Here is a 22379-nt window from a genome sequence, read left to right on the forward strand (position 1 = left end):
AGAATTTTTCAATCAAATATCTAAATAGATTATATTAAGGTCAAAAGTTGATCTGTTCTCGTAGATTTATCTCTAGGAAACAAATTAGCAGGTGAAAACACTTAAATACTGTGGATTTTATGTCATGTTAATGGAATTTGATTTGATCTTGTCTTTTCGAACAGACGTGAGGATTATACAGTGAGCAAAAGAATATATTTAAACGTTGACGTTATGAAGTTACGTGAATTTGCCCTGTTTGGCGCTTATTGTGCAATTGTGATTAACCTTAATGTGGTTCCAGTATCTGCAGCAGGTATGTAAACATTTAAAAAAAAATGTTCTTGCGCATTTATCTATAACCTGTTACCAAGGCCCCAATTTCTCGAAACTTCTTAAGTCCCTTATAACAGGATTAAGCTAATCTCACTATTTTTGTTGTTCTATAAAATTTGTTATTTCCTTCTTCAAGAATATTTAGAAATTATGTTGAAATAATTTGTATGATTATCAGAATAAACCATTTTTAATTTATCAAAATCCATTTTAAGTATGTATTATGGCTAACTGAAATAAGCGACTAAAGCCTGTAAAGATTAAGAAGTTTCGAGAAATTAGGACCAGAATATTATTACAGTAGTAAGTTTGCGGTTATCTGCACACATGAAGGTATGACATGGAGATCGAACCTACAAACTTGTTTGAAACTATTAGTTATGCTCGATTGTAAATATATTTTAAACCTGATATTTATCACTCTGAATCCATATCCTGTGCAGAAATCAGTATTTACAAGAGAGCAGACGTCTTGTTGGTATCGGACGCGCATCTTCTTTGGTGTCATCAGAGCAATGCTTAGGCCAACTAAAAGAAACAATTAGAATGTTTGTTAAGCGCATCTAATGTTTCAAACTATATTTTGAATGAATGTTCCGCCATGGAACAAGCAGCGAAACTTGTAGTTCTCCTTTGATCTAAGTTGATATTCTTTACTCCATACCTTATCATAAGTATTTCAATGACAAACGGCACAGGTTCACGGTTTTACATTATATCGACAAAAGACACACAAGACAACAAAACAGAAGAGGGTGGAGGTTTATTACGGACAAACATTACAATTGTCCAAATCTAAGTTAATTACAATAAATCAAAAACATGTCAAATTTAGTTCTTTATAGTTTCATCATTGTATTGTTTATGGTAAGCCCGTACTTATGAATTGATTTAACGAGTGCACGTTTGACTCCAGAGACATTTTGCATACATACTCTACATATCATGTCAACATATAGTAGGGAATTTTTTTTTTAATATTTTAATAAATGTATGCAAGTAACTATAAGCCATTAAAATACAAATTCTTTTTGCAACTATTTTTTATCGAAACATTGATGTAATTATCAGCAATCACTTGTTTATTACGATGTTATATGTGTTGAAAGGTGATAACAGATATATCATGTAAATATAAAGTCTTATTTATTTCGTCAATATAGTCACATCCGCTTTGATTTTTTTAATTATCATCCGTTTATCTGTTTTGGTCATGTTTAAAACTTCCTTTTGGCTACTTTGTTAGTGGTATGATTTTCGTCAGGAAGCTGTTGACCGAATTTCAACAACATTGTTTTATTTACGCAATATGACTTCAAAGAAAAATATAATTAAGTACCTATCAGTACATAGGTATTTAATCGGGAATTGGATACTTCTCCTTGAAAACAAAATGGAGTTGAGTAGTCGAAATCAGTAACACTTCATACATTTAAGGTCCAGATTTTCTGAATATTGGCCCAAACGTTCTAATAGTGTACTTGATTGAGTTACACCTCTGATAAGCACATGCTGAACAAAGAGCGTACCCAGTAAATGTAACGATGACGCAGTAAAGAGGCACAAGGCATAGACATGACAGACAATATGAAAATGAACACAATGTTTTAAAGAAGACTGAATGCAATTACAGCCAAACATTTGTATTAATAACTGATTGACAGTCAATGAAACTGGAGATCATTGCTCATCTTATTGTCAAATATCAATCAAAGGCAAATATGTTAAGATAAAAACTTCCGTCAAATAAAGAAAATCAATGTTAATATTTGTTTGCCTATTCAAGAAATATAACGCTATAATTTCTTTATCAGGGCATCCATTAAGGCTTGTTTCACATTCCTGTCATATCGACGTGCTAACAATGTCGCGATAAGATGCTGATATCACCCATGTCATATGAACATCTTGTTATCTAGGTGTCAGATCAATTGGAACGAAAAAACCCACTTGTCCGGCCTTGTGACTACTATCCAAACTCATAAGCGCTCATGCTAATGGGCCATTCCCTATAGTCTCCATTCTTCTATAAAGTAAAAACTGTTCAATCCCCGATTATGACATAATCAATCACGCAATTCAAAACTTATATATTTACACTAATAGATGATAATTACTTCACGAATTGTTAAAATAAAAATTAATTTCATTAAAGAAAAACTTACTGATACATTTTTCTCACCCATTCTGTAAATTGAATTACCCGATCGTAGCCGGAAACAGTTTATCATATTACGCCACAATAACGCGGGAAAGAATTAATCACTTAAAAACACTTTTAAACCTAAACTTGAAACACAAATATTAAGATCGTATTCAATTTCACTCGTGATCATAGAAAAACTGTAACACTCTTGAAATCATGTTTTCCTATGACACTCGTGAAATAAATACGATCTTATACTTAAGTAAACAAATATTTGTGAACAACGTTATTTAAGTTTATATTTGATCTTTATGTTTACTGAAATTTGACCTAAATTGACCTGGTTTCACGAAATGGCCTTTAACAGAGTTACCCGCTTAATATATAATGCATAAATAATGTTATTTCACCAGGCATACATAGTTTTCATAGTTGTTCATTGGGTTATCTTAAATACTGTGTTGCTATGCCCTATCGATGAGGTTTTGAATATTTGAATACGTATCATATGAGCGCCGATCATCACTTTAGTTACAAAATGCTAGATTCATTTGCAAAACAAAATTTTAAAATGTTTGCTGTTGTTTACTCTACATTTTTGTTGGTGTTATTTTGCGCAAATCCTGACAACACTTTTTGAGTGCGAGCTGGTCGTATGGTTTTAGCGCAATTTTATTATTCAACTATTTAACGAATATTCCAGATACGAGCGGATTTCAATGTGAGAAGTTCCTTGATGACGAAAATCTAAAGAATCTTATCAATACGAAACAGCAGTTGGCATCACCTTGTCCGTGTTATGAACACCAAATGGAGTTTGAGTACTCCTTTAAACAAAACAATCACTGCTACACAGAATGGTTCTTCACAGATGGAGTGAAACAAAAGTGCTGCTACAGGTGAACAATTTGACAGTAATTGTCTAAAAACCCCATTATTTTAGTTATTGTCATGCAAAAACTGATAGCGATTTAAAAATATCAATTGTTTGCTTTGTTATTTTATTGTTAAAAAGTTATTCGTGAACATTTGACTACTGGGCATTTCTCTATAGTTAACAGTGTATACATGTATTTGAAGCTTTGCCTGTTTATTTTCCATTTAAATTTGAGTCGCTTACTATATGTTATTGAATGAATAATTTTATACTTTTCAAGCAAATATAAATGAAAACAAATGCGAGGGTTTGGTTTTAGTTGTATATTCGATGAATATAACTTTGCTACCAAAGGTAACATCATAAGCGATTAAGCCGCTTTCTGACACAGAACAATAAATACTACTCGATTCGCAATTGTCCAAAAAAGATACTTATAAACAATGTGTGAAATTATGTGCCTTTACGTTGTCGTCGTTTTTACGTTGAAAAATAAACATCCTTACATATAATGCAAAGCCTTCCAATTATTTCATTTAGATACCGAGGCCTACTAACGCCTAGCACAACACTTTCAACAATTTATGAAGCGTTTGCTGTTTATATCTTTAATAAGTTGATAGGGGCGTCTACTATTTTGATCTCTTCTAATTCATAGTCAGTATGGCAAGCTCATCACAACGGCTCCAGATGCAGGGTTCGTGCATTTTTCTGATGCAGAAGTGCAAATGGAAGACCTGCGTCAACTGTGTTGTAGTAGAAGCGAGCAGCTCTGTGAATCATTCTACCGCTTGAATGTACCTGATACGTGTGAAAAGTGGTCATTTTCAACAACAGGTTACGTATGAAATTTATATTCAGTGTATTTAACTAAGTGCTTACTTATATTTTAAACATAGAGTATTCAATCTGATATATATGTTCTTCCTTTAATTTTCATAGCATTGTATTCGTTAGACATACAAAATCAATCATGATGAATATATGACCACATATATGTTTCATCGATAACTTACACTTGGTAAAGTGGTTGTATAATACAAAACAAAAAAACTTCCTGGAGAAGTCCACTTCACATAAATGTAAATGTAATCCTTATGATAGCTTAATGGATACTTAACGTATAATGATTTAAAACACAATAGAACTTTTATCACAAGCATTTTAAGATAGGATTCGATATGCCATTTAGGAAAACAAGAAAAACTTGTGTTTTTTTCCAGTACAATCTGGTGGTGATACAGAAATAGAGAGTATAGACAATTTCCGGTACTCATTCAACGGACATGGGGAGTATATCTTTCTGCGTGCTAACGGTTCTGATGGGTAAACCTTTTTTCAACTGAACTACTTTATATATTTGAACATGCTCACTTAATAAATACTAATAGATGATATACTATAATGACAATATACAGCTTCAATAATTTGTTTCATTAGATCTGGTGGTAAAATATGAAATTTAAGTTATCTTTAGTATTTACCAATTAGCATGTGACTATTACCTTGTAAGCAATTAGGTCTCTTTTCTTTATTTTAACTGTTTACACATACATTGTATGTTTTATCCAGAGATTTGGAAGTGCAAATACGAACGGATTACGTTGTTCCCGGCAATAAAGACGCAACGGAAATTGTCGCCTTTGCGATCCAAGTAAAGGTAAGTGTTTCGACATTGGTATTATCTCTGAAAATGTTATAACGCTTCATGTTTGTTATACAAATATATTTCAATGAATAGTGCTATGCTATTGATTGACATGAACAACAGAATGTCACATGTTGTTGCTATAGTAAAAAACCGAAAATGTATGTTATATAGTAAGTGCATTTTGGTAAAAAAGTATATCTATGATGATATTTTCATCTAAATATAATTCCTAATTTTATTTTACAGAACACCAAAAATTCTGAGACTGTTCATATCATTAAGAATACGACAAGTGGAAAGGTTTTGTACCTCAATGCCAGTAGTCCCTTTTCTGGCGTGCCAAAACAAACAGATTGTTTCTCAGTGTTCCCATCGGGTTTAAATGCGTTTCGACTGACACCGATAGTAAAAATCCCATGGCTGCAACACGTAATGTTCTGAATATTAGTTATTGTTGATGATTTTCATGTACAATTGGTCATGACAATAATTATATTTTAACTGATGAACTATTTCAGAATTGTATATGTATCAAGGTATAGGTTACCCACTGAAAGGCTAGTTGTGATAGACAAACTATGTTATACACTATGACACGAAGTACATGTATAACTAAGCATGATATTTCATAAAAACTGTGCTATCATGCATTGCTAGACATTCTTTTAGAATATCATTAAGTTTGACCTCAGTTTGCCAAAATAAACTTTCCATTGTAATATGAAGATTGGCCACTTTTAACAACTACCGACGAAACCGTAGTAATACGGCAAAAGAAACAAATATAATGATTCTGAATGTTTATGATTATTTTTATAACAATGGATACCGGTGGTGCCATACTTTGCACTTTAATCTTGTAGATGCAGTTTGGCTATTATCCAATTCATTATCGTAATATAAAAGAGTTACCATCTAAGGCTTAAGATTATGAGTTATTCAAAACGCAAAACAAATGGGCAATGATCTTATTCTGTATGTAATGTATGTAAATCAGTTTAGAACTTATTTCCAGTTTGAGTTTCCTGCTCTCCCGTATTTAACCGTCAACATCAAGAACAAGAGAGGCAACCATAATATTACAGGTGTACACGGACTAGCGGAAAATGCTATAGAAGAAAAGTATTTTTTTCGAAATGGAAGTCACTGTACCAAAAATTGTTCGGAATACGAAATGTTCCGTTTTGGTGAATCTTGTAAGTTTTAACATTATTTAAATTGAATGCTTTTATATGAGTTTGAGTAATGCATGCAGAATTATATATCATTTCGTAACTAGCTTTGAAAATACCTTTTTAAGTATAGGATACTAATCGAACATTTGTTTTCGCCCTTTGCACTTCTCCTTTGGTGTCTTGTGATAATAAATATTAAAAACGCGATTGATGAGTTATTGCATAAAGTAAATATGTCATTCTTGAACGGAAAATTAAAGGGCTTAGATTATTAGCAAGCCATATACCATATTAATAATTATATCATACACAATCCATTTCGATGCGAAATTAATTAATATGTAAATGATTGTTTTGTTTTCTTTTTCTTGTCTATTTCTTGTCTTTGTGTACTGTAAGGATTGGATTGCATCTAAGTAAAATAACATATGTATAATAATTGCAACAGGGTCATTGGAGAAATATGAGAACGAGTCAGTCTTTGACTACGACTTGACAAAGGGTAATTTTTCAATGTACAATCATCAACACACTAGCCCGAGATTTTTGGAAAATTTACTTGGCAATTTAACGGCTCTCTTCGAAAACTATACAGAAGGCAATATAACGGAGTTTAACAGAACGTGCCGCAATAGCTGGGACAATACGACTGACAACGAGTGTCTGCTTGCTATTGCTAGAACACATGATATAAGCGTAGGGAGTAACGTGCATGAGACAAACGAACAAGACCACGATGAGTATTTACGCAGACGTAAGTACAATGCTTGTAACGGCGGTGTCTCACAATATAACATGTTGAAATGTGGATATGTATAGGAGTTTTTGTTTTAATATTAACAATAAGATATTTGTTTTAATATATCAGACGTATAACAAATACTTTAATTTAGTGCCCCATAACTTTTCGTTTGTTTTTTTGCAGATGATAAGCCACCTAAGTTTTTGGAAACAATGCCGACTTCAGTAAATCTCATTTATGGGCTAAACGAATCGTTTTCGATTAATCTCATAGATTGCATCAATGATGAAAACAAGGAAAGACTAAATTTTACAGTTGAGCCGGATTTTGAGGAATATTCTATAGGTATGCATTTAAAAACACAGTTAAAGAGATCATATAAATACCTACCATTTCAACCTACCTTTTTCCGTTAATCATTGTTTGGCGTCTGCGCAACGTGGTAATCAATTAAATAAAAACAGCACCTATGAAAGAGCTTCGACAGATCAGGGTCAATGTCATATACAAGGTCAATGAATAACACCTTCAGTATTCGTCCGTTCCATATCTCTAACACCATTTGAATTAATGTCACGAAAATTGGATCGCATGTTCTACTCATGCAAGCGGAATATATGTTATATATGTCGCCTGCAATATGATATGGCCAGGGTGAAGGTCATATGTCTTGGCCAATGTTAGAGTGATGTTAACGCGTTCCTCCGTGTCAAGTACAGCCGATGAGGTATTTAAATGGAATTTGGGTAACGTATTATACTCATAATAGCAAGATGTGAATTAATTCTGGAGCCTTGCCAGAGCAAGGTGAAAATGAAAAGTAAAGGCCATGTTTTAAGCCTTAATGCTTCCTTCTCATAATATCGCTGATACTCCTTTAAACGGTTTTCAAGCAACAAAGGTCATACATTCTACGCATCAAACCAATGTTTGAGTATAGGTAAAAGGTTATGGTGATTATACCAACAATACAAAACATGCAATATAACATCCCAAAACATATATAATTTTATATACATGCTTGATTACAAAACCCGTCCTTTATTTGCAATAAAAAATCACAAAAATTAACTCACCCGAGTACATTATGCAGCGGAGGAAAACAGTTGTCTTTCTAACTACCGTTTAGTAACAACATTATAAATGCCCCATTTGTACGTATACATGATGATTTAAATAACATTAAAAAAAACGTTTTGGTAGTCGAAATAACGGTAAACAGATTATTGAACAACTCGGAACACTCTCTAATCCTCCAACTACAAAAAAAATATTTCCAAAAAATACAATGTAAAACCGTATATAATCTGTGATATGCAGAATGCTTTCTTGTTAGTTTTAATAGTTATTGTATTGTGAAAGGGTTTATTTATTCTATACTATTTGCTTTTAAACTAATACTATTCATTATTGTATATGTATTATTCAAGATAATGGCGTCTTCAATTGGATAATCGGGACAGGGCTTCGCAATTCAAACACTACTGGTGTTATCAATTTTATGGTGACTGACCGGTTTAAGCATACGGTTAATCATGCATTGAAGTTCACGTATTGTGGCTGCGAAAACAATACTGAATGCGATTATAGTCACATGAGAGGTAAGAAAAAGATGATTTTTTAAACCAGTAAAATAATGTCACGATGGGCTAAACAATCACATTTTTCAAATGTTTGCATTAAAAATCGAATCCAAAGAAAAGAAACACATTTTGTTGCACACCGGGCAGCTCAGTATCAAATGGAATATGCGTCACGCCCGACAACTCAACTTCTCCTATTTATTGTAGTATGTAATTCATCAGAACTAGACAACCCTATTTCAATAGACCCTAACTGAATATTATTTTTTTAAACAAATACACTTGAAACACGAGAAAAAATAGTTTTGAAAAAAAAACGTTATTTAAGACGAAGTCTTTATCAACTTAGAACTGCAATCACTACGCATTATTACGCCGTAAATCAACAATATATGCGCTATTTGTTGAAGTGTTGCGATATACCGTTAATTGTAATGTCGTTAGCACGAAAAAAAAAACCATATTCTTCAGTCTTTGACACATAATGTTCAACATCATGATATGATTTGGATGAGCTTTTCTAACAACGCTGTCTTTTCTTTCAAAAAACGGCGTGTTTGCTGCATGTATTTGCCAAAATGCATATACATCCGGAGGGTTTTGTGAAATAATAAAAAGTCCTTGCGACGAATACAATTGTTTCAATCCAAGTTTGTGCAACAATACCATGTTCGAAGGTTTTCCTTGCGCTGACTGCCCGGAAGGATACAATGTGCGGTACCTGGACAATCAACAATATTGTGATAGTAAGTTTGTTTGTTCAAAATAGAGAGGTTGGGAAACAGAACAAGTACGCGTAAGTGTACGTGTTAACATATACTTGTGAACTGCCTTATCGAGGTAAATGTGCATTTTACACTTTTAAGAACGACCGGTACGACAGTTCGAGGAAAGTAATTTATGCTATTATCCGCGAGACTACAGGTACAAGTTTAAGTTGAAATTGTGTTAACTTCTAATCTCATTTGCAACCATTAAATGTACGTGAAGTGAAACGTTCAAATACACATTAAAGTACACGTGCACGTTATTTCTTGCAACGTCTTTATATTTTAAAGCACGACCTAAGGTTGTTATGCATGTGTTCTGTATGGTGTTTATGACTGGTAGGTTGTGTGTGCAAAGGCTAGTATAGATTTATATTTTAAAAATGTTATTTTGGAAGAAACAAAATATTTACGTTATTTAATACACTTGGTAGTTTCAAATTAAATGATACTAATTAGATATAAGAACCGAGTGTTTCCATTGCAACGGGAGTAGAGAATGTAAAAGTCCATCTCCTAGTATGAATCATGAAATTCTGTCCTTTTCAAATACATATGATTACATGAAAAAGTTTTAACCGCTGAGTCAAATGTGTTTTTTCAGTTGAAATATTACATAACCCAGTTGATTAGACGGGAATTGATGCGCACTTACAATTATTCCTTATAAACAGTCTCAATCAAAATGATTTGTCATTAAGTGTATGTATTGTATTTTCCGAAGAGTAACTCACTTAGAATATATAAAAAATATACGCATTTCTGCCTCGTTTACAGACATAAATGAATGTACAAGTGACGCTACTAACCGATGCGAAGAAAAGACCACGTGTAACGATACCGTAGGCTCCTATACATGTTCCTGCAGTGGTGGATTTAACATCGATGCTGACGGAAGACATTGTAACGGTACGCAATTGTTTCTATTAAGATTTCAGATGAGAAAATACAGATACAGTTATTGCAGATATGACATGTAGTGACATTTGATATATATTTAACGATTTGTCGTTTTTGCTATTTATTTTAAAGCATACTAAAGTAAGTATAATTCAAACGAGGGAATAAAACACGTAATTATCCCTTACTCTGTAGTTGGAGCATGTTCCTTGTCAGTATGACCGTAAGCCTATTTTTCCTTGCGCTAATGTATTGACGAGTTCGTGAATAACTGTAACAAAGCATTAGCCAAACATTCTAACGCAACGAAGATAGTTTGAAGTTCACATGTGATGCCAGTATATATATTTAACCTATAAATAAGTGGTCGCTATATTATTAAATATGTGCCTTTTCATTTGATTAAGACGTAAATGAGTGCGAGTCTGTATATCCGCGGCTTTGTGCCGACGATCAGCAGACGTGTTTAAATACAAGGGGAAGCTATCAGTGCGTGTGTCTTTCTGGATATTCCAAGTCTTCGGATGGCAAATCATGCGAAAAGATACGTAAGTCAGTCTTATCGATATTATATCATAAATGAAGTGGCTAGCATATGGTAATATCACTACATGCTTTTAATATATAACTAGTGTGATAAAAATTTGGCATAAATATAAAGCGTTTGAAACGTTCGAGATTCATAGTATCTTTATTTGTATTTAGCACTGTAAAAAATCAAATTACTTTGTATGATACATATAACGAGTATGATCTTCTAACAAGTCATCATATAATACTGAGTTCAGGACATAAGTTATTAAGCGAGCCTTTTTATGTAGTTATCAAAACCAGATTTAAATTTATTAAAATTTATACGTATGCTTTTGGTACATTAGAAGATGTTTGGTAACTAGACAATATTGTATATTGTTATTGTTAATGTATATGTATAAATTATTACAGTTACATTGTCAGTATTAAAGCCGGCGTATACGTATAATGATCAATTCCTTCCATGACCATGTATGAATGTCGGGAACATCGTATGCATATTCATATCTACATATATCGTACCTTTTTATTTATCTAATTCTAAGTCCCGTTATCCGGGTTACACATTTCAGATGGGACGATGTACTTTAGCGCGTTGTTTATTGACATAGACACCACTGACGGCGAGCCTCCAACAAATGATTCATTGAATACACTGAACAACATGTTATCAACAGAAAAGCAGGTATACGTATCATAATTTGCCAAATATCTTCAAAGCATATTTTGATAGAAGAGAACTTCCAAGTTTAAGTCAAGACTCCATATCGAGCAATGAAATTGAAACATAATCCTATATAAAAAAGATTGGCGAAATAGTTATTTAGGGCTGGCCAGAATGCAAACGACGTTTGAAGGACCGACATATAAAATTAATTTCTATTAAGATTTGTAGTTCAATATTAAGCAAACATAATTCATATATCCATTGCAACATCTAACGCTGTAATTTGGGGTTGAGCAATTTTTACGAAAGAATACTTTATGAGATTATCAAAAAGCATTTAAGTTTCCCAATAAAAAACCAATATGTTTATGAGTCAAATTCCAAAATCTCATAAAATCGTTTGTTGTTAAATTTGTTCAACTCCTTACTACCCCAAAACATGTCACGAAGAATGTATGTCGTACTCCAAAAAGACTGTTCCTCAAAATCAAATAAAACATATAATTTTGAAACGTTTAATTTTGTTACCTCCCCGACCCACGTTTGCACTGTGGGAGGTCTTTTAGAATCCATAACATACGTCTCCTGTTAGGATATGCCAAAGGCACATTTCAACTTTATAGACAATCACTTCTGCTAGTCTTGGGTTAATATAAGCAAAACTACAGTAGCGTTAATGGTCAGTTTGTATCATTATGCACAATACACGAAGGGCAATCATTGGATATACAACAGTTCGGTATGCATTGAAATGCCCCATCACGTCTTCCATTGATATGACGAGTTGGGCTCTTAGATTTTTGTTTGCGGAGGTCTTTACGACTAAAATTAACAATATAGATAATGTAAATTGGATCGTCTAAATCTTGCACAATGTCCTGGTGTATCATGTTGACAATGTTTTAATCTTGGTTTCCACTAAATGTACAATCGTTCTTTAACATATTTAATGCTTTTCTTATAGGTAACCTCGTTACAAATTTTAGAATTTCATTTACTGAAGTCGGTACACAAGGATTGAATACTAGAACCTAGTGTTTAAAAAAATAGGTTGTTATGCCGATGAACGTTATGGTGTTCATCCATTGTTTTGTACTTATCACACTTCATTATGTATTTTAACTGGGCTGCCATGCATTGATAAGCATTTAAAAAAATACAGAAACAAGCACAGTAGCAAAAAGTTTAAAAATAAACCCCGTTTATTGACACATAGTAAACGCCAAAGACATAGAATACAAATAAAAATCACAAACAAGAAACATGAAACAACAGCACAAAACTCCACAAACAGCACAGTGCATATATACTATATAACACAACTAAGTATGTTTACCAAGGATTGTTAGGTACCGCCTTGGAACAGTCAGTAAAATGTAAATTTACTGGGGGTTTAAACCAGTTAACGTGCACAAACCTCACTCGTATCCAAACAAACCCGGATAAAGAAAAAAACGTAAAAGGTAAATCTTATCAAAGTATGCATTAAAGTCAGGAAATTTAATAGTAAAAAAATATAATAAATTATTAGGTAAACCCCAAGTACTTCAATGATAAGATATCCCAGCTATATAGCCATACAGAGGAAAACAATTCAGAGTACCTACTTAAACTTTAAACTTTTCAAAGATACGATGCAGTTATTGTTTGAAACTAAGAGCATCACACACAGTCTGCCTTAGAAAATAAAAAGGTTTAAAACTGTTTGATCATAGAATTTCATTATAAATAAACATAACTGTACTAAAATTGGGAACGATTAAAGAAAAGGTACTAAAAATAAAAGCGACATATATTAGCTTATCCTTTTTTCCATATGTTTCCTATGTAAAATATTTAAAGAAAATGACGTCACATGCCAAAACATTCCGAGCCAAGAACCAAAAACCAGTAATCTGGACCAACACAAACTTCCACAAATTATGGAATATATACATCTTCTAGAAGTATGTATCAAGGCGTTTTGATTACCGCCTAGGAACTTTCATTTAAATTAAATTTGGGGTTGAATTATTAAATTAAAAATTTATCCCCAACAAATATTAAAATAAGATGAATCTGATTAAGGGATTTAACGTAATATTAGACTTCCTAAGTTTTTAACAGATGCAAATACTTTTAAATCAATGCTCAAAATGTCAGGGTATTTCCTTCAATGGTTTGTTTTGTATGCGTTGGACACGCTTTGTTTAAACAATTACAAGGGAAATGAAACAATGAACAAGGGATATCTTCTTGGGCTGTACATAATATCCAATTTTCATATATACATGATCGAAGGTTCCTTTGCTTAGTTTTTGTGTTATACCCTGAGCAAGTTTAGTTATATAAATGAACAATAGGAGCTTACTTTGCCTATCAAGCGATACAACTCGTACTCGGTAATTTTATTGTGTATGAAAGTCCTTCAAAGCGTTTCCAATACCGAATAAAACAACGATGAAGAAAAAGAAAAATGTGAAGAAGGCTAAGAAGCCCTTACACAGTGTTATATACATTGAAAAAGGCAGATATTCGAAAATATCACTGAAGTTGATGTAAACCCAACTTTCATAATGTGATATTTTTCAATCATATTTGGCAACGAATGTACGCGATGAGATTCGCCAGCCCTGCCAACGACATGCATCACAATGCAAATGTGAACTTTCATCCATCTAAGGGTTTTAGAATGTACATATAAAGTCAACTAATGTCTTCCTACACCAAATGATGTAAATTGCGCAAGGATCTCTATCTGCACTTTGTTTTTAAAACAAGTAATACATTACTATTACTTTGTGAACAATCATGCACTACCTGATACCTACCACTCCCGTACAGTTTTATCCAAATGTTACTAAGAATTTTGGAGAAAAGGCATGCATAGCCTCTAAAAATAACCGGACAGAGGGACATGCAAACTGAATCAAGTTTACCCTCTCAGTTAAACACAACCAGAAGGTGAACTCTCCAAATTAACATAGGCAAATGATTTTTTTTAATTATACGTATAGTATAGCATAGTGCAGACAGTGCACGCCACAAAACAAATCCGATATGGTACACATTCATTATATAGATGCAAAGTCGGACTTGAAATTAAGTCACATATAATTCTAATAATTGCAGTTCTAATGACGCATGGTGCATTAAGTGTGTAACATACGCTACTGTAAAAGTCATATTCAGTCTATGTTTTCTCACTTGTTCTGTTTAATATGCTACAAAGGGGTTTGTTTCGACATATTCGTACTCTCACGTATCAAGAGTATTACAAAATGCAATATCCAATTCAATACAAACAAATAACTATCATAAAATGTAGAAAATAGATCACTGCAGACTTGAAAATGTAGTATCAGTTTTATTCGTGTTAATCATCGTCTCGGCTGATATAGATGCGTATCTTTAATTTCGTTTTCAGCTCACAAACCTCTTGAATGGCACTGTATCCGGATTCATAAGCGTAACCGTGCAAAGTATAATAATAATCAGCAGGTAAGTATTTAGTGATAGTAAGAAAACATAACGACACAAATTACTTTGTTGCGTATACTCCTGTCAATAAGGCTAATTTTGACCAATCGAATACATGTAATGCCATATGCAAGACAAATACCAGTCACTGTGATAGATCGTACTTTATTTCACGAGTGACAGGGAAGGTATGTGCACCAGTGGCTCATTTCTCGTGCTTTCATAATTGTGTACTCCGTTTGAGACACTTTGGACGACAGACTCAAACTGGAACATCATACCAAAGGAAACAAATGCTTCGTGGGGTTTGCTTTGAAACGCGAGATCAGTGGGTCCATTAGCATAAACATGACCTATGATTATTGACATTTCATTGATTCTTTTTGTTCTATCGCTGTTTTGTTGCTCAATTTTGAATCAGTCACTTCCACATAACGTTTGTATTTAAGTGAGCTACATGTGAACGTGCTTAATAATGTCGGAGAACGAGATGACTGGCAACGTCCATGATTTGTTAAATTTCCAGTGTTGTTACTGTGATTAATATACATGAACCATCATATTAAGTGTTATATATATATGGTTTATAAATTATATAATTGTCAGACGTTTTATTTCTATTTTAGAATTTCTCGTAAACGCCAAACAGTGAGGGACAGTTTACGTATCGACTACAATATACATCTGAACACTTCCATGACATTTAATGAACAGTATATTACCAATACAATCAGAAAGGGGCTGCCGGATAATAATGCCATCGTACATATTGCTGGAGTACCTGTATTTGCAGAAACGTTAGCTGCAGTACCTCACAAAGGTAAATTTTCAATGTGACACATGGTCTCAACATATATTTTTTTCTTAAAGAATAGTATTTGGGGGACGCATTTAATAAACAATATAATAGTTTAAAGTATGACATGTTTAATGTATAACTGCCACATACGCTCGTATAACACCTTCCGGCAATATTCCCTTCCATGGAAATAAAACGTTTATCGGTCTCAGTGTGTGCATACCACGTGATAAATTGCGTCATAAATGCTACGTCGGAAGGCAATATTTTGGTTTGAAAAAAGACTTTAAACAAAGATAACTTCACTATATCTTTACCATTTTAAATGAAACAAGGCAGAGTCTACGCCGCTTACGGAGCACCACCTTCGGTCTTTTACCAGAATTTGATTGCAAGTTTAGTTTCTTATAACACTTCGACAAACCTTTACACAATACGGCCGTCTGACGGAGCACTGTCAAAACATTATTTTGGAAATAGGTTTGTCGAAGTGTTCGATGACACTAATGACATCATCAAATTTCGGAAATAATACAAATGCGGGGCTCTTTAAGCTGCAGAGACTGCCCTTTGTTTCATTTAAAATGGTGTAGTAAATGAAAAGTTATCTTTGATTTAAGATTTCATTTTAAGGATTTTTTTGCCTTCCGACGTAGAATATATGACGTAATTTATCACGTGGTATACAACCAACTGGGTCTGTATATCATTTTTTAATGATATCCAGTTTTATTCCATCAGCCGTCAATAAAATATTTTTGACCGGCCCGCTCCTGTCTTAAATTTTTTTACAGACCGCTGTTAAAAATGGCGAAAAAATTGCACCTTGTTCTTTTAACAATAAAACTAAACAAAAGTGATTTAAAGATTTTGAATGGTTTATAAAATATTTTGTGTTAGATAAACATACTTAAATCCCCCTTATGCGACGAAACCGGGTTCATCATATGGGCAATTAGAATTTATAGGCAATATGTTTTGTAAGATTTAAAAAAGTAGCAGCCCTTTATGAAAAGTAGACATAAATGTAAATAGCTCTAGCTATTATAGGATTTTATGTGTCAGTATCGCTGGAACATTAATAATAAGTTTAATCACATTGATTCCATCCACGAAAAGTAATCCCTCTTTAGTAAGCTCTTTACAAATGATACATACACACCAAGTATGTTCACTATCAGTCAATCGTTACTTAAGTGTTCAGTTAAAACTATTTGTTCCATTTTAGTAACAGTGACCTTGACCCCACTAAATCAAATCCAAGCATTTTGGGCCTTACCATAGACAGTGGTATTCATTTAAAAATGTGATATTCGCATTTACGTGTGATATAATTTCAGCTGCCAAAAATCTATAATACAAGTTATGGTTTAAGATGATTGCGTAGGTAATTATACAATGGCTCATTATGAATTTGTTATTCATAGATACCCTTGTACCTACCACATGGTTGTATTAGAAAATTATCAAAAAAAAAATTAAAAAAAATCCTTCGATTAATATTATACCTTTCATATTATTATTCCAATTCCTGCTTAATGACCAGCAGCTGTTTTTAAGACATAAAACATAAAAAATAATTTATATAAAAAAGAGTACAAAACAACAAATCACCGGCTGAAAAATCCTCATTCGGGCACCATATACATTACACCATGCTATAATTGAGTTGTAATAAATGTAGGAAGTTACATTTCAAATAAAAATAACAGTTATGGCAGCACTTGTCAACATTAAAATGAGAGGAGTCAAGATACGTATGTGATTCCGGGGTGTCAAGGCTGACATCAACATACTGTGTAATTAGAATCCTCATAGGCCTAAGCCACCAAGTGTATTGTCCTTCCTTATTGATCTACCCGTATTTAAAAATGACCCATTACTCAAAAAGGAACCATCTGATATTTTATTTTTAGTACGTGTCATTTTGTCAGCGAAACACGCATAAACGACCGCATATTTCGTTGTTTTTACAGAGAATGAACTGGGCCTTTGTGATATTGGACCACCGAAAACTAACTGTGATCTCCGAAGTACACACTGTGTAAACCGTAATGCGTCTGAAAATTACTTTGCATGCAAATGTAAATACGGATATACCGAATCGAAGCCACCATCTCCCATCTACTGTGACGGTAAGTGAAAACTGAAAGTCTTATTTAATTTGGTTATTCAAATACGTATGTAATATTTATTAGCATCAAGAAAATTTTGATAACAAAATTGGTTTATCTTATCAACAAAATCAAGTCATTGACAAACTTAGTAAAAAATGGACACGGAAGTGGCATTAAAATGCTACAGCATATCATTAATGAGATTAAGTCAAAACGGTCAATGTAGCATATAATAACGTCAAAATACATTTCACTTTCATATATTAATAACAAAAAATAAAAAAAAATATAAACACATACACGCGAACTGCAGAGCTTTCTCAGAACATTTAAATAGGGCAGATGGCTAACTATTACATTTGTCACCATACATAAAACGAGACTCGATAATTGCTTATAACACTCACTTGAGGACTACCCAATGATATCTCACTTGAGGACTACCCAAGGATATATCACTTGAGGACTACCCAAGGATATCTCACTTGAGGACTACCCAAGGATATCTCACTTGAGGACTACCCAAGGATATCTCACTTGAGGACTACCCAAGGATATCTCACTTGAAGACTACCCAAGGATATTTTAGAAGATGACGCATTCGTATTTTCCAACTTATAACATATTGCATTTTCCGTGTTTTGTTGTTGTTGTTTTTTTGGAAGATATACAGAGAATGGAGATTACGGATAAAATTATACCTCTAAAATAAATATACAATATATATTTTACAAATTCATTTTACTTGGTCATCATGGGTATGTGCAATTTAAAAGACAGTGATTGTACAATACGAAATACTATATCTTAATTTGCAGATGTGGACGAGTGTAGTTTTTTTAAACAAAACGAAACGATGGATGAACGATGTGTACATGGCATTTGTATAAATCAAAATGGCGATTGGAATTGTTCATGCCCTGCAGATAGATCTTGGATGTCCGTTGGTCAAGATGTGGCTACATTCCGGTGTCAAGGTATAGACTTACGTGATGTGTATTGTAAAATCATATGCCAATTGGTTACTAGCATATTCAAGAAAAAATAATATTTTATTGACACAAGATTGGTTTAACAAACTTATTTTAATTTAACATCTGCTATACAATGATTGAACATAATAATACGATTTACGATAACAGATATACATGAAAATGTTACATTTGATTGATGCACAATACAAAATAATCACGACAGAATTGAGATGCAAGACAAAAGCTTAAACGGTCTCGATCCTCGGTCCATTACCACACTGTTGCCGTAAATTGATTTCTGCAAACACATATATGTACATATAAATATAAAATCTTCAACTTCTCATATAAGTAGTTGTTCTAACTTTGGCAATCGTTTCGAAATACTTACTTTAATGGAATTTAAAAGGACTCTTTTCAATCATCCGAAAAGACAGACCGACTTATTGTAAATTTTCTAACCCAAAGTTACATATCATGGTGTTCATTGTTTTGGTGTTAACGTGTACTTAGAAGCTTTAAAAGGCTCTTAACTAAACCTAACCAAGTCCTGTTTGTATAAGTGAAGTTATGTCCATAAGATCTAGTTCAAACCCCAAGAAGATTCGTGGTATTTGGTTTACTTAGATTTTAATAAAAAACAACAACTTAAATATGCAATACCAGGCGGAAAGTTTATTGATCGATGACGAACAGCCGACAATGGAAACATATGTAAGATATGTAAGTACAGGCTACAAAAGTCCAACACTTTGCCACCAACCGGCCAGGAAAAACGACGGTAATTCTGGAAACCTGTTTTCATTTGTGAAATATCGGCTCACAAAGTGAGCCTCACAATGTTGAGCCTCATTCATTTGTCTTTATTTATTATATGATTCATATACGACATCATGTGAAATGCAAACCAAAAAACAACAACATGTATACAGCGTGAAGTCGACTGGTAGAATGACCATATAATATAAATTACACCTATATCATGAAATCCTCGTGACTGATCAATAAACACTTCACTGTAAAAACCCTCTCGTATTCCGATAGCTAAACTATTTTACGCTATACTATCTAAACAAGCTTCACTGGCAATATCAATGCGTTGCCAATATGTTTATGTCCTTGCCAAGTGTCGTATGGTTTATACCCTTTTGCCTATAAACAGTGTTTAATCTTGATTTGTTGACTAATGGCTTTGTATCTGTAATTTTTAATATACTTCTGATGGGTACAAACATGTCACTGTCCTCGATTAACCGGACTTATTATGGACTACGTTACATTGAAAATATTTAACCATGAACACTTTTAATCGCTTATAATAACTTTGATTGATTCAAGGGTGTCAACCGATTCCTTTAAAACATTTAGACGAGTTCCAATAAGCAAAAATCTATAACAGCTATGCATGATTGCATTGAAAGAAATACTTACATGGCATCTTCTTTTCTATGTGAACGGGACTTGTTCTGTTTTGCCTAAAAAGGATATCAGTAATGCTATTGACAGTTTATTATTGGGCTAAGATTTAAAAAATAATTATATTAAATGAGAACCTATTTCTTGCCAGTTGTGTTTATTCATCAACATAAGAAAAAAAAACTCGGTTCCAACAGAATTGGAACAAAACCTTTACCGACATTATAGATAGATAGATAGATAGATAGATAGATAGATAGATAGATAGATAGATAGATAGATAGATAGATAGATAGATAGATAGATAGATAGATAGATAGATAGATAGATAGATAGATAGATAGATAGATAGATAGATAGATAGATAGATAGATAGATAGATAGATAGATAGATAGATAGATAGATAGATAGATAGATAGATAGATAGATAGATAGATAGATAGATAGATAGATAGATAGATAGATAGATAGATAGATAGATAGATAGATAGATAGATAGATAGATAGATAGATAGATAGATAGATAGATAGATAGATAGATAGATAGATAGATAGATAGATAGATAGATAGATAGATAGATAGATAGATAGATAGATAGATAGATAGATAGATAGATAGATAGATAGATAGATAGATAGATAGATAGATAGATAGATAGATAGATAGATAGATAGATAGATAGATAGATAGATAGATAGATAGATAGATAGATAGATAGATAGATAGATAGATAGATAGATAGATAGATAGATTTATTTCAGTAAGGAATGCACATACATGGACATTTAAAATACACAACATGTATAGTAAATAACATCATACATACATGATATTTTCAATAGCCATGACAGGCACACCGAACCAAGGATGACACAAAAAAGAGAAAACTCTTATTTCCATTGTGGTCCTTTTCGTAAACGAGCCACTTCGAGAAAGACTTTCGAAAAAACAACTGTTACAGAAGCATATGTTTTTGTGTATGCATTGATTTACATCTTATTTCGGATTTCGAACAAATAGTGATTTTTAAGCTAATATTTAACGCGAGGGAAAAATAAATTCCAAGCCCCATATACTAAAATTAGCAATAAATGGAACCTTGTTTTTCTTTTGTAAACATTCTGACTCATCTACGAGTACATAGTTGCGTGTCTAATTATTCTTCACTGAACAACATATCGCTAATGACAATTCACATATGTTGTCATTGTTTTAGTAATCTATTTATTGCCTCTAAAGCAGCTCCAAGTAGGCGGTATAGGCCAAAATCTGAACAGGAAAAATGACATTACAATCATTCAACACCGAAGGGGTACGGGGCATAAAGGGGGTATTGCCTTTGAATATCGTTTAACAAAATGTACGACTATTCATATGTTTGATGCATTTAACGAACAGAATGCTAATTCATATTTGTATATTATCACTCCAGGCAACTACACATATATAGGGACTGTAAGCTTTTCCAGGATTGTAAATCATAGTACAACCTCGACAATTGAATCGTTTTTGCTGACGGAGGTAAGTATATGTGGCCCTTCATTTTAATTTTCTGCAAATCTTGAACAAGATGCGATAGAGTAGGAGTATGTTATCATTATACATTGAAAACACACGCGCATGTGCTAGTTTCTTAAATATGAACGCATTTGAAATGATCTGTCATGGTTGTAATGTAATCGTACTTTTATCAATGCTTTTAATGTCCAAAAATGCCGTTTCACTTCAGCTCAGAAAACCTTTGCAAAGCAATGGATCGGTTGCTGTAGCGGACAACACATCTATTGTTATTAAAGACGTGTTTGTAAACCTCACCATTTCGCAGATTTTGGAGAACAAAATGTAAGATTCTTTAGTTAGATCTAACATTTCTGTTGGTTATCATTATCCATTTTTTGTTTTGCTTTTATTTATCACATTCTTATAACACTTCTGTCATGAAAACGTATTTATAAATATAATTATTTTTGTTAACATCTCAATATACATTCAAACTGTTTTTTGTTTCAGTCCCCTGACCGCTTTAAATAAGTACTCTTATGAGTTTCAAATAAGACTTGGCGAACCAATCTTAACAGATGATTTGGATCGCATTATGAAAACGTATTTTAATAAAAATAGAACTGTTGATGTACACGGTACTACCTTCTACGACTTTGGTATATTCAATGGTGAGTGAAATTGTTTAATCCTATCGTACAATTGCATTCAGCTTTGTGTTCCCGTCGAAATTTAATTAAAATATATCAAATTTG

General features: G+C 32.9%; 1 protein-coding gene across 1 annotated transcript in view; it reads left to right on the forward strand.

The window, feature by feature from the left end:
- Positions 1–22379, forward strand: part of LOC128221685 (uncharacterized) — a 56340-nt gene that overhangs the window by 6 nt on the left and 33955 nt on the right. The window contains exons 1-20 of the mRNA XM_052930286.1: positions 1–295; positions 3165–3360; positions 3997–4175; positions 4562–4664; positions 4911–4998; positions 5236–5418; positions 6005–6185; positions 6613–6918; positions 7090–7251; positions 8337–8507; positions 10034–10165; positions 10564–10704; positions 11263–11375; positions 14764–14837; positions 15443–15636; positions 17592–17750; positions 18551–18709; positions 21557–21645; positions 21854–21966; positions 22135–22295. The exon at positions 1–295 is cut by the window's left edge and continues 6 nt beyond it. Coding sequence (XP_052786246.1) covers positions 214–295; positions 3165–3360; positions 3997–4175; positions 4562–4664; positions 4911–4998; positions 5236–5418; positions 6005–6185; positions 6613–6918; positions 7090–7251; positions 8337–8507; positions 10034–10165; positions 10564–10704; positions 11263–11375; positions 14764–14837; positions 15443–15636; positions 17592–17750; positions 18551–18709; positions 21557–21645; positions 21854–21966; positions 22135–22295 — 2986 coding nt within the window. The 5' untranslated portion in view covers positions 1–213. The remainder of the gene's footprint in view (positions 296–3164; positions 3361–3996; positions 4176–4561; positions 4665–4910; positions 4999–5235; positions 5419–6004; positions 6186–6612; positions 6919–7089; positions 7252–8336; positions 8508–10033; positions 10166–10563; positions 10705–11262; positions 11376–14763; positions 14838–15442; positions 15637–17591; positions 17751–18550; positions 18710–21556; positions 21646–21853; positions 21967–22134; positions 22296–22379) is intronic.

This window comes from Mya arenaria, chromosome 16 (assembly GCF_026914265.1).
Source record: "Mya arenaria isolate MELC-2E11 chromosome 16, ASM2691426v1".
Classification (NCBI taxonomy): Eukaryota; Metazoa; Mollusca; class Bivalvia; order Myida; family Myidae; genus Mya; species Mya arenaria.